Consider the following 18,023-nt stretch of genomic DNA (forward strand, 5'->3'; position numbering starts at 1 on the left):
AAATGTATTTAACAATTGTGTCAGGAGCTGAAATGTACAGGCAAGAGACAAGACAAAAATCTGTAGGGGAGGACAGGACTGGAAACATTAAGTAGGCGGGGTAGTTCGTGAGGAGAATGAAACAGATGGTCTCCTCTCTCCAGTCTAGACAATGGAATTCTAACCCTTTTTTTGGACAGAGAGGGAGACTATATATTGCCATGCCCAAAATAGAAGTCCTTAAAATCACACCAAAGTGAAATAACACTGAACGCATTGCTCAGGGATCATGCCTGGAATACAGAAGGTCCTGTGGGCTCCCGTCTCCCCACTGGTAATAAGGGGGTGACAGAATCTGCCCTGGAGCCTTCACAAGGCAGTTATCAAATCAATAACAGGTTTGAAAGCAATGCCTCTACCGTGAAATGATAGATCTGGCATTCTACCTCGCTACTGTTTGCCCAGCAACAGACAATAGGATAATATAAGAAATTATCTTACAAAAAAGGAGGGCAGTTTTATTCAATGAAAGAGAAAGAGGAGATGCCATCATCTGGCAAAGTGAGGGAGAGAAAGAATTTTCAAACTTCTTTCTCCATGGACCCAGCAGCCAGGGCTGCAAGAACGGCCAGTACAGAATAGCAGTTCGTGCTAGAGATCCAGCACGGTGAGTGACATGAGTCCCCAGCAGCAGTGGATCTGGGAAACAGAGGCAGGGTTGGCTAGAACAGGCCCATGACACAACCCCGCAAGAAGGTAGCTGTTCTCTTTTCTAATGAAATTAAATACCAACACCAACAACATGAGGACAGAATTTGCCCATGAGTTTTGAACTTGTGGAAGCAATGTACTCCATATTACAGGGGGGGGGGGGGGGGAAGGAACATCTATAACCGTTCAGGCTTAATAGTTTCTCCTACCACTTTGCCTCACTGTGCTTTGAGGATTTTGAAAACTTAAAACAGACATGAAACATATTTCTGTGCCTATTAATAAATACTGCTATCTGAAGAATCAACTAATTCCATAAAATGTACTGAATTGCCACCCCTCGGCTCACCATTCAATACAGAGATTCTTCATTTAAATGAGGAAAGAACACTTGGGTATCCTGCAATATTATTTCTCTCTACTTCCCTAGCAGAAAGGAGCCATACAGAAACAGCACTATCACCTCTCATGGGAGCTTGCTTCAGGTTTTGATCTTTAGAAGACACTACATTTCTCCCTCCATCAACCCTACTTTATTTAAGCTGCAAAACGGGTTCAGCACAGTCAATTAGAGCTTTATAATCTCAACCTGAAGACTGCACGCAGCCCACAAATCACCCTTGCTTATTTTACAAATGGGCCCTGTGTCACTGGCAAGCAGCCCCTCCATTAAATATCCATCAATAAAAACACAGCTTTAAGGCCATCTCTAAGATGGACTCTATTATTCCAGTGCCCCTCCAGGCTCAAAGCACATCAACCATGACCATAAAACAAGGGGACCAGAGTGGGAGGATCTGACCTAGGAGCAAATGTCATTAAAGTAGTCAGTTTCTGTCAACTGTAGGGAGATCTCCTATATGAACTAAATACTCCCAGGCAAGTATAAAGAAAAATTTGGGAAAAAAGGAGGTGGAGGTTGCCCAAAGATACCAAGCCTTGAGGTTCTAAATTCCACAGGCAGGTGGGCTACTACTCACAGGTAAAGGGAATTATTCCTTTCCACAGAGGACACTGACCGAGCTGGGGAAGCATATTAAGCACCCAACAAACACAACGCCCAGAAAGACAGTGGTGACCAGTCCCAGGCGTCCCTTACTCACCAGCACATTTTGTTCTCGTTCTGAGAGCCGGCCCAGGAGACCCAGTGCCACCCTCCCCCGGCCTGGTGAGCAGCACGCTGATCTCATACTCTGTATCCGGGTCGAGGTGCCCAATCTTGTAACTCGTGGAATCCACTGGCTGTCGGTCATTCCAGCTTCCGCTAGCTGTGCAGTATTCCACCTCTCGGGCAACAATGGGCCCATCCCCGTTGATGGAGTTGGCATTTAGTTGAATCCATAGGTAGGTGGCCCCTACAGAGGCGAGCTGAGGTGGAGCTATGGGAACAGGGGGCTCTGGAAGGCAAATCAGAGAGTCATCTTTCAGAAACTTTGTGCTTCAGTTTTAAACCAGCTAAATGTACATCAATTATTACAGTATATAAGCCATGAATGCATCAGGAATGAATTGGTAAGGATGGGTTTGTTTAGGTTATTAAGGAAAGGCATACTGGTGAAGTTTTTCACAGTATTGAAATTTGCGAAATAAACTGTCTTAATATCTAAGCTTTCTTAAGTAGGCATACCCCACAGTTTGTTACAGGACATAACTAATTTTTCTCAGACATCTACACAGGTATCCAAGGATTTTTTTTCCCTACTAAAAGTAAGTTGCTAAAAGCTCTCTCCATGATAGCCCTTAAACTCCAGGAGGCTTTCTATGACCAAATTCCTTATTGAGAATGTCTTCAAAATCATCAAAGGTGCTAGTTATCTAGCTCATTAAGTCCAGTTTCCTCATCCTTATTACTCAACAGATATCATCAATTTTAAAACATGGTAGAAATTATAGTTTACCTCTTCATAAATGCATTTCCAGGATGACTTGTTGCTCCAAAAGCCATCCTAGTGGACTCATTCAGCCACAGAAGAAGGAAGACCTCTGTATAATAAAGCCCACCACTGCTGTTCAAGGAGCCACCAGTAATGAGTCATATGAAAGCAGTGAGGAGAAAGAAAAGCTCTAAAGCAAAGTGCAAGCCATGCCCAGCTTGATTAAATTCTAAGCGATCAAGGCAAATACTCCTTAAACCCAAGAAGGTCTCTTTCATTGTTTAAAACTTGAGATGGACTTTTTTTCTACACCGTTGTCTGAGAAGGGAGAAATAGACAATGTCATTTTAAATAGTATTCCCAGTATGTGAGTGAGGTGTCCGTTGAACGGCTTGCCAGACACCCAATGAAGGCATTCTATATGCCCATTGTCACTGTAAGTGGCACCACACATGATACCGGGAAAGGAGATAATTATATAAAATAACATATTTCTATCTTAATGAACCTCTACCTGAGGAAAAACCCCCCCTAAGATCTAGTGATTTTTTTTTTAGTTTCAGAATTAGAGTTTAGTGATTCATCAGTTGCATATAACACCCAGTGCTCATTCTATCACATGCCCTCCTTAATGTCCATCCTCCAGTTACCCCATCCCCAGCCACCTCCCCTCCAGCAACCTCAATTTGTTTCCTAGAGTTAAGAGCCTCTTATAGTTTGACTGTCTCTCTGATTTTTTAAGCATGTTTCCGCAGGTGGTTTATGTCTTTTTGGGGAGTGTGTGAGTGTGTGTGCGCGTGTGTGTGTGTGTTTCAACTCCTCAGGTAGGGCATATGAATGCACAAAAAATAAAGCCTGCTATGTTCCAGTACTGGCATACACTAGCCTGCATGCTGCAAATTTTGTCACCACAGAAGACACAGCCAACTGATGACTGTTCTGTTTCCTGCTGAAATGAATCTCACGGCAGCTAGGACCATCTGACATTGGTCATTGAGACCATACCTGGTTGATCCCTAGAATAAGCTACCAGTAACAACAGTTCTCTTTGGTGCGTGGGGGTGTCTTTGTCCTTTTTCTGTAGTCAAGGTGCAATGAACCTTACTGACTTTCAAAAATAGCTGGGAAATCTCATTAGACTAAGTCAAAATAGGCACTAAAGGATGACTTGTATTTGGAAGACTACAGAATTCATGTAAATGTACTAAAATATTATTCCTATTGTTTATATACTACAACTTTGTGCTAGCTCTTCATTTCTTTAAACAGTTCTTACTCAACTCATAATGATTTAACATCAATTTATATCATTACGCGATTCCTTGAACCGAGACAGGAAATGGGCCTTTTATAGTATATCCTAAGGCAGTTATGTAGCCAGGCTGAAAGAGCAGTTAATTACTTTGAAGTTGCAAATGCTAGCAAGGGTTGCTGAACTGCCATTCAAAATATAACTCAGGGGCAAGGCCACGAAGGTTAGTGAGTGCGCACCAATTCATTTAGGATATTGTTACTATATCCTAAAATAGACATGACTTTAATGCTTGTTTGACCTGAGTATATTTTCTCTATTAATTCCCCATGAAGAAAAGTATCAGATATGGGAAATCAAATGAAAGATTCAACTGGAACCTGGAACAATTATGATAGATGTTCCAAGGGACTTTCAGGTTGCTTAAAGAGTCCGTACAAGAATAAGTTTATATTAACATTTCGGGTAATTTTCCCCGAAGTGAAGGAAGAAAAGGCAGGATTTGGGGGCTGGTGCCAAATCAGTGTATGACCTTTAGAAAGTTACAAACTCCATGGATTTTAGTTTGTCCAATTTTTAGAAGATTAACACCCCAAAGTAATGTATATAAAAAAAGAGTTAATTTATATACAAGTGGCCAACAAAGTGTCACTGTATATTTTAAAGTAATCATCTCGAGGTAATAATATTTCAGTTAAGTATAACATGCTAGTACAATTCAGCATGTTATCTAATTTTAAAATATAAAATATATCTCATCTTAAAATATAATATATATAAAATATATTAAAAATAAAAACATATAAAATATATGAAATTTGGCTATAAAATTATAAAATGGAGGAAAAGTCAAATTTCAGATTTGAGCCACAACAGCAAGCCAGCCGTCCCTGGCTTTGGTCATGCACAGGAATGAAAAGAGGTGCCTGGACATTTAACACAATCACAATAAGCCAAGCTGCCATCATGCTGTCCTAAGGCAGGAAAATGTGCTGCATAAATGTGAATAACAACTCGTTCATTCTTTGTGTTCACATTTGTTCTGGAAGACTAGACATTTATGATTTACTTAGGCCACTCAACAAATGAGGCAGTTTTTAGCAAGGTTACTAGATTTACATTATACTGATAATGAAGCATGATGCCTCAAGAACATGGCTGGTCACAGTGAGATGCCCTGACAACTATCAATCAGACAATGGGACACAGTCATGAAGAACTGAGCCATGATGAATATTCAATAATAATAATTATCATAAAGAACTCAGCTATGGAACACCGAGGCTGCTGCTTTACTGGATTTGTTGGTAAACGGTGTCCATTTTCTACACGGTGAGTCCTTGCTTCTTTACAAAGTAGGGTGTGCATTACTGTGAAGTGTTAGTTTTCTTTTTTTTTTCTTAAAGATTTTATTTATTTATTCATGAGAAACAGAGAGAGAGAGACCAACAGACAGAGAGACAGAGAGAGAAGCAGGCTCCATACAGGGAGCCCGACATGGGACTCGAACCCAGGTCTCCAGGATCAGGCCCTGGGCCGAAGGTGGCACTAAACTGCTGAGCCACCGGGCTGCCCAAGTGTTAGTTTTCTTATAGCTATTAAGTCTAAACTCAAGGACCAGCCAGACCAGCAGAAGTTTCAATACAAACCAAAATTCCTATGAATCTGCTGTGGCAAAATATATTCATGGAGCAGGTATTTCAACATGTGCAACGTCAATCACTGATGCTGCTCGGGGGCAGGCTCACACCAACACAATTCTCTCAGGAGCCAGGAGTGAATAATATTGGCAGGAGTGATTTCACAACAGAAGCATATGCCCAAACCACCTATAGATTCTGTAACAGAGAGTGTGTCCCCAGAGATTTTCATTCAATGGGTGGTAATATCTGGGCAGTCATTTATGTCTTAAAATTTGGAAAGAGGGGGGGTGCCTGGGTGATTCAGTTGATTAAGTGTCTGCCTTTAGCTCAGGTCATGATCCTGAGGTCCTGGGATCCAGCCCTGCATTGGGCTCTCTGCTCAGCAGGGAGCCTGCTTCTCCCTTTCCCTCTGCCTGCTGCTCCTCTTGCTTGGGCTCTCTCTCTCTCTCACTCTTTGTCAAATAAGTAAATAAAATCTTTAAATTAAATAAATAAAATTCAGAAGGAGAGCAATGACAAATGAGGCAAACTGATGTACAGGAGCAGAGGGTAAGAATCACCTTGCCCTCCTCGTCGTCCTCATCTTGGCCCTAACAGGTGCTGGCTGCTTACTATGTATACTATTCTAAGTGCCATTCATATATGTTTTGCTTGACTTTCCTGATCACCCTACAGTGTAGGTGACCTTGTTCATGTCTATTTTACAGACAGAAGCACAGAGCTGGTAAGCCACTGGCCCATGCCCACATAGCGAGTTCTGGGTCTTTAAAACTGCTTGCACAGAGAAATTTGCTGATAAAAGGAAGAACCCATCCAAAAGAGATCAGTTTTATGTTTCATATTTAAACAATGCAGGGGGAAAAATTTCAAAAACAGGCATCATTCTGTTCTCCTAGGATAAAACAGCAATGGCCTGACACAAATGATCTAAAAATGCCTCATAGTACATCCACAAGTCCAAATTATTCTGTCTGGGATCAAGAATTGCCTTGGCAGTTTAATACCATAAACTCCTCAGTCCACAAAAAAAGCATTAGACCAGCAAAGGAAACTTATTTCCCTTCTTTTTTTCCCTTCAAACCCCACCTTCCTGAATATAATGACTCAATTTTTCAGTCATGCAAAATATACTAATGGAACCTAACTGCGACATTATGAATGTTAACTCAGTATTATCAATATGGCTTGTGTGATATGAGTGAGCATTTTTATACTGGCATTGCTTCATTTTATTAACCACCGTGCTATCATAAACACCCTGGCTGGTGAATATTTGCATTTTAAGTGATTTTCTATCAGTAAAAAAAAATTCATTCCTTAAAAAAATTTATAGGTTGCGATCTCTGTATACACAGTTGGCAGAAGAACTTGCCAAGAGCACATTCAGTGCTTTGTATGCAACTAAACCGATGTAAATAAAATACATTTTTCAAAAATATTGCTCACGTACAAAATTTGTACTTAAAATGCAATCCACTGAACTACTCTGTTACCAAGCCACTGTTCTGAAACAGACAAGGGTAAATTTGAGCTTCACACAAATAATGAACTGACAACCATCGGACATAATGACTATTTAGGGGTATAAAATACATTAAATACCTTTAACTACCAATTCTGCATAGTTTGATATTCCAACACCTCCTTCAGTGCGAATCATGCAGCGGTACTTTCCAGCGTCTCGTTTTGTTGTATTTACGACATTAAATGAAGCTATGAATCGCCGGGAACTAGTCACCTTTATTTCCTTGAGTGGAGCATCCCGCACATCAATGCCCTGTATAAATGGAGGGGTGGGGGGGGGTACAAAAAGAAACAATATCAGCTGTCAAGTCGAACCAGTAAGACACCTGATGGCATATTATCCCTGTTCTCTCCATGTGGGTCTTGGTTCTGTTGTTGATTACCCATGGGCACTGGTTCCAAGAGAACAGCTGGCCAGGAAACTAAAATCCTGCCATGATCAACACTTTCACGATTGAGGGATGCAAAATTAAGTGTGCAGAAAATGTCTTGCTCTGTTTTTTTTTGGCCTTCAAGATATTAATTATGTTAAATGAGCTCACCAGGAGTAGAAAAATGCATATGGAAAAACATTTTACTCCCAAACGATCATCATTTGGTATTTTCATACCACTTTATTTGAAGTTGTTATGCCTGGCTAGGAAACAGAATTAATTCACTTGCTACCATATTGCTGACCTCATTTTATTTATGAACAAGGAGACAATTTATTAAGAATTACATTAAAAACATAAGTAGGTATTAGCATATTCCTTACCGAACAGGTCTGACAGGCTATTCTAAGCTTTATGATGCTCTTCCAGAATAAAAACACCAAGTAGATGCTTAATGTTACCTGACGCTGAAATGCTACAAGAAACATTTCTCCCCTATCCCAGAGTTTCAAAACCCACATAGAGCAGATTCCCTCTGTGTGGCAGCTTTGTCTTACACCATCGCCAACACTTTGAGTATGTCTTTTTATGTAGCCTTATAAATCTATTCTATGTTTCCTATAGCTTAGAGTATCACAAAAAGGCTAGAAATTTTAGTTCTTAATAGTTGTTCACAATCACCAGGAAAGAAACAAAAACCAAAAAACAATCACCAGGAAAGAGGCTATCTTTAATAGGGTATTTGCAAGCATGGAGTAAAAAACAATGGGCACAGATCTTGTGGTTAATGCATGATGCCAGGCACTCTGTCCATTTGTTCACTCTGAATCCATTTTAGGGGCCAACCAGGTGCTATCAACTGTGTTAAGACACCAGGCTCGGTGGTGAATGACAGAAGCGTGGTTGTGGTGGCCCTGGCACTCTAGTTAGTGGGACGAATAGGCTGGAAATGAATACAGAATCACAAGTGACGGCCAGTGTGGTGAAGGGACACATCAGATGACTAGCAGAAACCACCATCTTCAGCTATGGTGGCTGTGGGAGGCCAGTTTGAGGACATGAGCTGAGATGTGAAGGGTAAGGAGAGAGCGGTGGGAGAGAAGGAGGATTCTATTTAGCCAGAAGAAACTGGAAGGAAGCCTGGGATGGTTAGAGAGAACTGAATGCTCTGGGTGAATTTAAGGCAGCCGGTGGAACCAGGGAAGTAAGGAAACACCTGTGCATTCAGGGACTTGCAGGCTCTATTGAAGTGTTTTTATATAAGAGTATGAAAATGCTAGGCTGAATACACATAATGAAACTCATCTATATCCCTTAGTGATTTATACTATGCAAAGTCTTTTAAAAGCTTTTCTCTGTGATTTTTTTTTTCCTTTGGCACTATGCCCTAATGGACATGGATTTGGAGCCTGACTGACCAGGGTGCCAAAGCTTACTGCAAAGTGATTTACCTTCCTAGCGCCTCCTTTCCCTCATCTGCAACAAGGAGATGACACAACTCATTTGCGGGGCAGTTGCAAAAATGTAAAGATATATGCAAGCACACTGGCTTAATGGCCAGCACCACGTCTCCCCACCCAAACTCTGGACCAACTGCATGACAAGGTCAAGGAGAGAGGCGGACAGACTGTCACTGTACCACTTTTACTGCCTGGGAAGCTGGTTTCACAGAATACTGCTGATGTGCAGTAACAATGGGCTTGCTAGTACTTAGCAAGAATTAAAGACTCCCCCCGCCCCTCCAGGCACAGGCCACCTTAGAAACCACAAAGGCCTCCCACATGTTGGCTGCTGTTGTCCAACTCACAGGATGGAAGAACAGGGCTCCTATTGGGGGTCAGCTCCCGAAGAAGGGGCTGGGCTGTGCATGCTCACAGCTTCCTTCCCAGGCAGCTTCTGCTTGGGCAGAGAAAAGGCAGCAGAGTGCTGCACTGGTACAGTTCCTGCCACAGGGAAGGAAACATCAGGGGCAGGAAAGAAGAGTTCCCCCAGCATCACCTTCTCTGCTACCTGCCACAACAGCTTTGGGAATAGCTTCAAAACATGACATTCCACATACACCTTATGCGTCTTAGGTCTGTCCTGGTTTTTACTGAAGCCTCTACATTTGGTCTGCGCCAAGCAGTCAGGAGAGCAGAACAAAATAAAATCAATCTGGCATGATTAATTAATACAATGGGGGAAGGCATTCTTCTCTGTATTCCTTACATTCAGGCTCCCATCCTCTCTTGCAAATAAACAATCAAATTCTACCACAAGGAGTAACCTCAGGTCTACCAATCCTCTATAGTTGTTTGTCTTTTTCCAAACTAAAAACAAAACAAAACAAATCTCCAGTTTTGAGAAAAAACTGGAGTCCTAAAGAAAGGCAGATTTCATATCTGTATTTGTTTTATTAATAACAGCAACCAAAACCAGGCTATCTTATTTATTTGCTCCCTTGCAGCACGAGTCCTGTTAAGAATATACTTTTGTAGTAAACCCATTGTCTTTTGCCTACTAGAATAAACCTACTTCAAATGAATGTTCATTTAAAAGAATCTTAAAGTATGCACTTAATGATCACTCATGATTCAAGGCTGCACTGAGGGCACTCAAGTTTAAGAAAAGCTCTGTTTTGGACGTATAGATATGTTGAGAGGAGTATTACTTCATAGCTATTGTCTTCATGCCACAGATTTATTCTTTAAAATAAATAGCCTTAAACTAACAACTCTACACGACTCTAACATATGACCTCCCAGGACCCGGGCTTTCTTTCTGAAGCCCATGTATTGAATCACACAGAAAGTTAGATTCAGTTTCTTCAAGAGAAATACTACATAGGAAAGAGAAACCAAGGGATCAAGAGAAGTACTACATAGAAAAGAGAAATCAAGCTAAAACTAACAATCATTTTAGCTTAGAATCCATACCAAATTGTATATCTTGCTCAAATATGCAGGTTATTTTGTCTTCAATCATTCAAAGGTACATGGATCCAAGCATTCATTTAACCAACATTTAGTAAAAAATCTTTCAGGAGGCAGGCGCTGAATCATAGCCAGGGAGAATGGAGCTAAAAGCCCAATCCCTTACCTAACTGAATTTCCAGTCTGGTTAGAAAAAAGCAGACAAGTAAGGCAATGATTATAGTACAGAGCACTAAACTGCATAGCAAATCCAGAAAAAGGGGACCGCACTGAAGAAGGGGGGTGAGTGTTGGATCAGCTTTCTAGAAAGCACTGCTTGAGGCCAGGCTGGAGGATGCTGGGAAGGAGGAGATATGGAGCCCAGTGAGTGAGAAGAGCTCTGCAAAAAAGTCAAGAAGTCAAGAGAACATGGAATGATCTAGGAAGTACAACTGATTCCACGCAACTAGAACAAAGTGCATCTAGAATGGCAGGTGATGAGGTTATAAAGATAAGCTCATTATGGGTTGCAACCAGGAATGTGACATATGGAGGATTATAGTTTATCCTGACTCCAGGAATGGATGGATTTTAGGTAGAGGGGTGACATGAACATATCTATGACTACAGTAACAGACTGAAGGAAAAAATGTGGTATCCCAGGTGGTGTCAAGGGAAACTGGTAATTTTTAATTTTTTTAAATTCATTTCTAATCAGCAAACAACAAAAGGAGGAGAGAGAGGAAGAAAGGATTCTAAAGGTGTTTAGGATTCTAAAGATATTTAGAAACTAAAATGGATAAAAAGTGTGTTATACTACAGTAACATCTTCCTCTTACAGCAGACTATAATGTCTTTCAAGTCAAGAAATGGATCTTATTCATTTGGTGTACATGGATGCATAAGATATAAAACTCAATAACTTAAAAAAAAACTCAGTAACTTTGTGCTGACTCTAAAAATAATAGTCCCAGTGGAAAAAATGTTTCATAGGTAGAAGAGAAACATGGATTGGCTAAATTGACAGATTTACACTCCACATCCTAAAACTGGACAATTAGTCTTTTGCTCCAAGGGAGACCAATAGGGAAAATAAAGATACTTTAGAGATTCTGTGTGTCGCTCAGTCACCAACAATGCCCACTCATCATGATTGAGGTAGGCAGAATAACAGTCCCCAAAGATGTCTACTGACCAGTACCCAGAACTTGTCAATATGCTCCCTACACACAGCCAAAGGAAGTTTGCAAATGTGATTAAAATAAGAGTCTGGAGATGGGACGATTATACTAAATTATCCAGATGGGCCCCCACTGTAATTACAAGGTAGGAAGGTCAATGCAGAAGAAGGAAATGTGACCACAGAAACAAAGGTAGGAGTGATGTGCTTTGAAAATGGAGGAAGGGATCATGAACCAAAAAATAAAGGAGGTCTCTAACAAACTACAAAAGGTAAGGAACAGATTCTCCCCAATACCTTCCAGGAGGAACCAGCCTTTCCATCACCTTATATGATGCTTTCTGACTTCTAGAATTATAAGATAATAAAGCCATTATGTCTTTAGTAATTTGTTAAAGAAGCAATAGGACACTAATATTGTAACCATCAAGATATTGAAAAAACCTGTGGCTTTTCAAAGATACACAGCAGTCATGAATCCTGATTTGTCATAACTACAAGCAAATCTTTAAGATAGGTTTAGATCTTAAGGACTGGTGAAAGTTCAATTCACAGGTCATCACTGTAGGCAAAACAAACAAAGTTGAAAGACTCACACTTCTCAACTTCAAAACTTACTACTACAAAGCTATAGTAATCAAAGATATAGCATAACATTAGCATAAGGACAGACACAGATCAATGGAATAAAGAGCCCAGAAACAAACTCATACGTGGTCAGTGGATTTTCGATAAGGGTGCCAAGGCCACTTAATGAGGAAATGACAGTATTTTCAACAATTGGTGCTGGGAAAACTGGATATCCACAGGCAAAAGAATAAAGTTCGACTCTTATCTTTCACTGCATACAAAAATTAACTCAAAATAGATCAAATGTCTAAAATTAAGATCTAAAACTATAAATATCTTAGAAGAAAACAGAGGGGAAAATCCTCATGATGTTAGATTCAGAATTGATTTCTTAAATAAAATACCAAAATCACAGGCAACAAAAGAAAAACCAAACTGGACCATCAAAATTAAAACTGTTGTAACTCAAAGGGCACTATTAAGAGATTAGAACAATGGAGAATGGGAGAAAATACTCACAAATAATATACATGATAGAGATTAAGATCTTGAATACATAAAGAAGACCTTCAAACCAACAGCAACAACAAGAAACAATCCAATTTAAAAATGGGCAAAGGATTTATGACAACATGGATGGTCATTAGTCTAAGTGAAATAAGTCTGCGAGAGAAAGCCAAGTACCATATGATTTCACTAACATATAGAATCTAAAAACCAAAACAATGGATAAACAAACAAAAAGCAGAATCTGACCTGTAAATAGAACAAATTGATGACTGACAGAGGGAAGGAGGTAGGGAGATGGGTAAAATGGGTAAAGGGGAGTGGGAGATACAGCCTTTCAGTTATGGAATGAGTAAGTCATGGGAATAAAAGTCATAGCATAGGGAATATAGTCAATGATACTAGAATAGCATTGTATGGTGACAGATGGTAGGTACACTTGTGATGAGCATATTCTAACATGTAAAAAAGCTGAATCTCTATGTTGTACACATGGAACATGTATCAACTGTACTCAAAATAATTTTAAATGGGCAAAGAAATTAAATTGACATTTTTCCCAAAGAAGATGTACAGACAGCTGATGAGTATATGAAAAGATGCTCAACATCTATAGTCAATAGGGAAATACAAATCGAGACCATAATGAAATACCATGTCACATCCAGCAGATGGTTATCATTCAAAAAAATTAAAAATTATAAATAACAGGTTGTGAAGGATGTAGAGAAACTGGAACCCTGTGCATTGCTGGTGGGATTATAAAATGATGCAGTCACCGTGGAAAACAGTTTGGCAATACTTGAAAAAAGTTAAACAGAATTATCATATTACTCAGTAATTCTACTCCTACATATAACCCAAAAGAATTGAAAACAAGTACTCAAACACATCGCGTACGTGCCAATGTTCATAGCAGCATCATTCGCAAGAGCCCAAAGGTGGACAACAACCTAATTGTCCACTGATGGATAAATGGATAAACAAAAGGTGGCCTCTACAGACAATGGAATATCATTTAGCCTTAAAAAGCAAGGAATTTCTGGGAAGCCTGGGTGGCTCAGCGGTTGAGCGTCTGCCTTCGGCTCAAGGTGTGATCCTGGGATCTGGGATCGAATCCCACATCGGGCTCCTTGCAGCGAACCTGCTTCTCCCTCTGCATGTGTCTCTGTGTGTGTGTGTGTGTGTGTGTGTGTGTGTGATGAATAAATAAATAAAATCTTTTTTAAAAAAATGAAGGAATTTCAGACACACGCTATGACATGGATAAACTCTGATGACATTATGTGAAGTGAAGTAAACCAGTCATGAAAAGATAACTGGTATGATTCTACTCATATGAGGTATCTAGATTAAACAGATTCATGGAGACAAACAGTAGAATGAAGGTTACTAGGGGCTGGGGAAGTGGGAATGGGGAACCCAATATTTCTTAATGGGTTTTGTTTCAGGTGATAGAAAAGTTTTGGAAATAAATAGTGGTAATAGTTACATAACATTGTAAATGTACTTAACCACTGAATTATGCTCTCAAATGTGGTCAAAATGGTAAACTTCATGTTATGCATATGTAGTCATCACTATCTACTACAGACCAATAGCATGAACTTCAGCTTTTTGCACTTTTCTTCGAAGACTGCCTACTAAAATAATCTGGAGTGTGGGTTAAAAATGTTTGTAAAAAGTAGGTAAAATGTACTTGATGAGTTAAATGGAGAACAGAATGAGAGATGCAAAGCAGACATGATCTTTCCAAGCAAGGGCAGAAGAGGAAAGCAAGAGAAAAAGCGTTCAATCAGCCAGGTATGGGGGAGCCAACATACAATCCTGATTAGACGGCAGAGCATTATAAATGTCTGCAAGACACCAGATACAATCGGCAAAGGACAGACCCACACAAAGTATATTCTTAGGGACAATAAAAAGAGATATGGAGTTTTAAAATCTAATGCTTCCTAGAGAAACCTTTTTTTAAATATAAAAATAAAAATTACAGACATTTAAAAAACTACACATAATTCGATCACTTAAAGATAAATATGGTAAATATTTTAAGGTATTTTAGTTTACTTTTCTCTGATGCATTATTTTCATTTAAATAAAATTTAAAATGGTAGTCATATATGTGTTTTTTTTGTGTGTGTTTTATCTCCATGATATCTACAGACTTGTGGATACTCTTAGATGGTTTCAAAAACATGTTTTTTATTGTTTCCCACTTAATAGCTATAACCATTATTTCTGTATGTATTAATTTATCATTATACATTTAAATTATTTCCATGTTTCACTATTATAAATGATTTTAGGACAATCTCTATTCCTAAAATTGTTGGTTTAAAAGGAATGAAAAATTTTAAGGGTTTTTTTTTTTGATGAACAACATAAATGGCCCTACAGAGAGTTAATATCTATTTATAAGGATTGTTTTATTAACAAGAGTTCAGATGGCTCCTAAAATCAAATTATTTTTTAGCTCCTTTCAGATACTACAAACAGATGAAATAGGACAGAGAATTGGCCTGAATCACTGATCTTTTCTTACAATATTTTCAAAACAGTATAAAATGGGGGGAAATCTTCAGCTTATCTTGGGTAAAAAAGTAAATATTCAGAAAAAAATTATATTTATTTTTGTGGTACTGCATGGCTTCCATTGAACAAATTCAGTAATTTTCATTCAAATGCAGTCATAGATAGTATTTTAAAACTAAAATGAATCTCATTTTAAAAATTTTCAAGAATGATAAATTCCCTGTAACATTCTGAGATGCAGTCTACACTGGCCTCTTTCCACAAGACAAGAGTATTCCTTGAAATTCACATCTTTAATACCCATAAGTGGATATTTCTAAAAATGGAATAGATAAACCATACTAAATGAGATTGAGTGTGCTTAAGATAATGTAACTGAAGAGTGTGTAGCACTACTAAAATGTATACTTAGAATCAGGGCCGCATGGCAGTTTTTAAATATCTATAAAATAAATCACTCAAATTGATGCACATCACTTAAATTGGTAGCATCACCAGTAATTTTACACAGGCAGAAAAATCCCACTTTGAAAATGGAAATTGAATAGCTGCCTAAAGACTGGCAAACATGGGGACATTGCTCAATGTGAACCAAATGAACAGAGAACAAACCACGGAAGTCTAAACAAGGCAGGAAAGCAACAGGAGAAAAAGGTGTGAAGACGGAAAGAATAAAAGTAAGAAAGAGGGAAAAGTGACAAAGGAGAGAAGAAGGGAATTAAGCCATCCCTGTTTATCTGCGGGGGGTGTGTTCCGAGACCCCAGTGCACGCCTGAAACCACAGATAGTTCTGAACCCTAAGTATACTATGTTTTCTCCTACACATATGTACTACCTACATCTATAATGAAATTTGATTTATAAATTAGGCACAGGAGATCTCTGGGTGGCTCAGTGGTTCAGCGCCTGCCTTTGGCCCAGGGCCTGATCCTGGAGTCCCAGGATCGAGTCCCGCGTCGGCTCCCTGCATGGAGGCTGCTTCTCCCTCTGCCTGTGTCTCTGCTTCTCTCTCTCTCTCTCTGTGTGTCTATCATGAATAAATAAATAAGATCTTTATAAATTAGGCACAGTAAGAGATTAACAGCAATGACTAACAATATAGAACAACTATAGCAACATATTATAGTTGTTGTTACGTGAATGTGGTCTCTCTCTCTCAGAATAACTTATTACACTGTATTCACTCTGCTGGTGATGCTGGGGGATGAGAAATTGCCTACGTGATGGGATGAAGTGAGGGCAATGATGTGGGCTTATGATGCAGCATTAGGCTGCAACTGACCTGAATATGTGTCAGAAGGAGAACCATCTGTTTCTGGATCGTGGTGGATTGTGAGTAACTGAAACCATGAATAAGGGAAGACTGCTTTAGTGCAAACATAGAAACTCAGAGAGGAGTGGAGAGATGTTGAGTGAGGCAACAGAAGAGTGAGGGGGCATGGCAGAGGAAGGGATCAACAGAGGGATGGAGACAGGCCAAGGCACAGAGATGACAGCAGACCAAATGCTCAACCTTGAGAGGAAGTCATAACTCACACAGGGAGGAAAGACCCACTTCTTGGACAATGTTTATGTCTCCTTTGAAATTCTACATATACGTTTTAATATTAGCCTCTTTGTTTCCTGAAGCTGAGAAAAATCTGTCCGGTCCAACGGTGACTTTGGGTTCTGTATTAGCTCAATGATTGACAACATGCATGAAGAAGCATTGGGTTGATGGAGGAAACATGAGAGAATGTCCTTGGATAACAGGGGAGGGAGGAGGAGGAGAGAATGCTCACCCTTCACTTTGTTAGTATTAAATCTGATTTCTTGGGTTGTTAGAGGGGAGGAGGACAGAGTGTTTATAGCTGTTGGCAGGGCACCAGGCAGCTTTGCCTGTGACATCTTCGTAGACAAGAGGAGAACAATATGGGACAGATGCCAGGAGGACTGGATAGACTAGGAGCCTGTGAATGACCACACTCTATGGCCGCTTGTCAGCATGGATGCTAAAGCACATTTCTGAAGCCTGGGCAAAAGTTACATCCTTGACTTCTCCAACATGTCTACTAATGTCATTGATAGAGTCGTAGTTGTGTTTGTCACATGTACAGGTGACAACCAACCAGAGTAAAATGGGATAAAAGATATCCACAAAGCCTACCAATGAATTTAAATTAATGAGATAAATATCAAGCAAAATAAATGTAAATCAATCCTGTACTCCCTTGACTTTACAAGTGGGTAACTGGAGCCATAACTTAGAACTGTTTTCATCACTTACAAGTATCCAAAGATGGTGAAGTGGGTTTTTTTTCAAACCTAATTCAGATTTTTGTTGTTTTAATAAAGTATCTGGAGAGGAGGTTCCAGGAGACACCCCCAGAAGATAGCATTCTGTTCCGAGACCCCCATTCTCTGCGTAGCATATGAGAAGTAGGCTTGCCCAGAGGAATGTGGAGAGGATCTCACATGAACATGCATCACTCATCTCTACAGGGTAAGAGTTGGTAAACACCTGCAAACAGATGACTCAAGAGGGAGAGGACAACTGTCTTCCAAAATTGCAAGACCAGACAAGTAAAATAGGAACTGCATTTGAGTGTCATGGCCATGGGGCTCTCCCGCTTATCTGAAACTCTTTGGGTAAAGTATAGTTCACAATTCAGATTTACTTTTAATTTTAAAAAGGTTTCTATGCTGTATATTATTTGATGGTGCCATGTATCATCACATAATAGCACCCCATAACCAAGGACACTAATATTTCTGCATCAAATCATGTGACTATGACTATAAGGAGGAAAAACAGCAACAGGTTTCAGGTCAGGTTTCGTGATCTAACAAATGACAAAAGTGGGCAGGTTTTGCTAAAAATGGAGAACTCCCATTTTTAGCCTTTGGAATAAGAGTGACCTCCAAGGATGTACACAACCAGTCCTACCCACCTCCACCCCTATGCTCTGATGCCACCCTACCATGACTCCCACAAGTCTGTTGG

The 18,023-nt window shown here is 39.6% G+C and overlaps 1 protein-coding gene across 9 annotated transcripts in view; it reads right to left on the minus strand.

Annotated features, from left to right (window-relative positions):
- PTPRM (protein tyrosine phosphatase receptor type M) overlaps positions 1 to 18,023 on the minus strand; it is a 710,086-nt gene that overhangs the window by 400,829 nt on the left and 291,234 nt on the right. For all 9 annotated transcript variants that reach the window (XM_041721685.1, XM_041721677.1, XM_041721656.1 and 6 more), the window contains 2 exons: positions 7,062 to 7,236; positions 1,794 to 2,087 (listed from right to left, as the gene is read on the minus strand). In XM_041721685.1, the coding sequence (XP_041577619.1) occupies positions 1,794 to 2,087; positions 7,062 to 7,236 (469 nt within the window). The remainder of the gene's footprint in view (positions 1 to 1,793; positions 2,088 to 7,061; positions 7,237 to 18,023) is intronic.

Source organism: Vulpes lagopus, chromosome 1 (assembly GCF_018345385.1).
Source record: "Vulpes lagopus strain Blue_001 chromosome 1, ASM1834538v1, whole genome shotgun sequence".
In the NCBI taxonomy this organism is placed as follows: Eukaryota; Metazoa; Chordata; class Mammalia; order Carnivora; family Canidae; genus Vulpes; species Vulpes lagopus.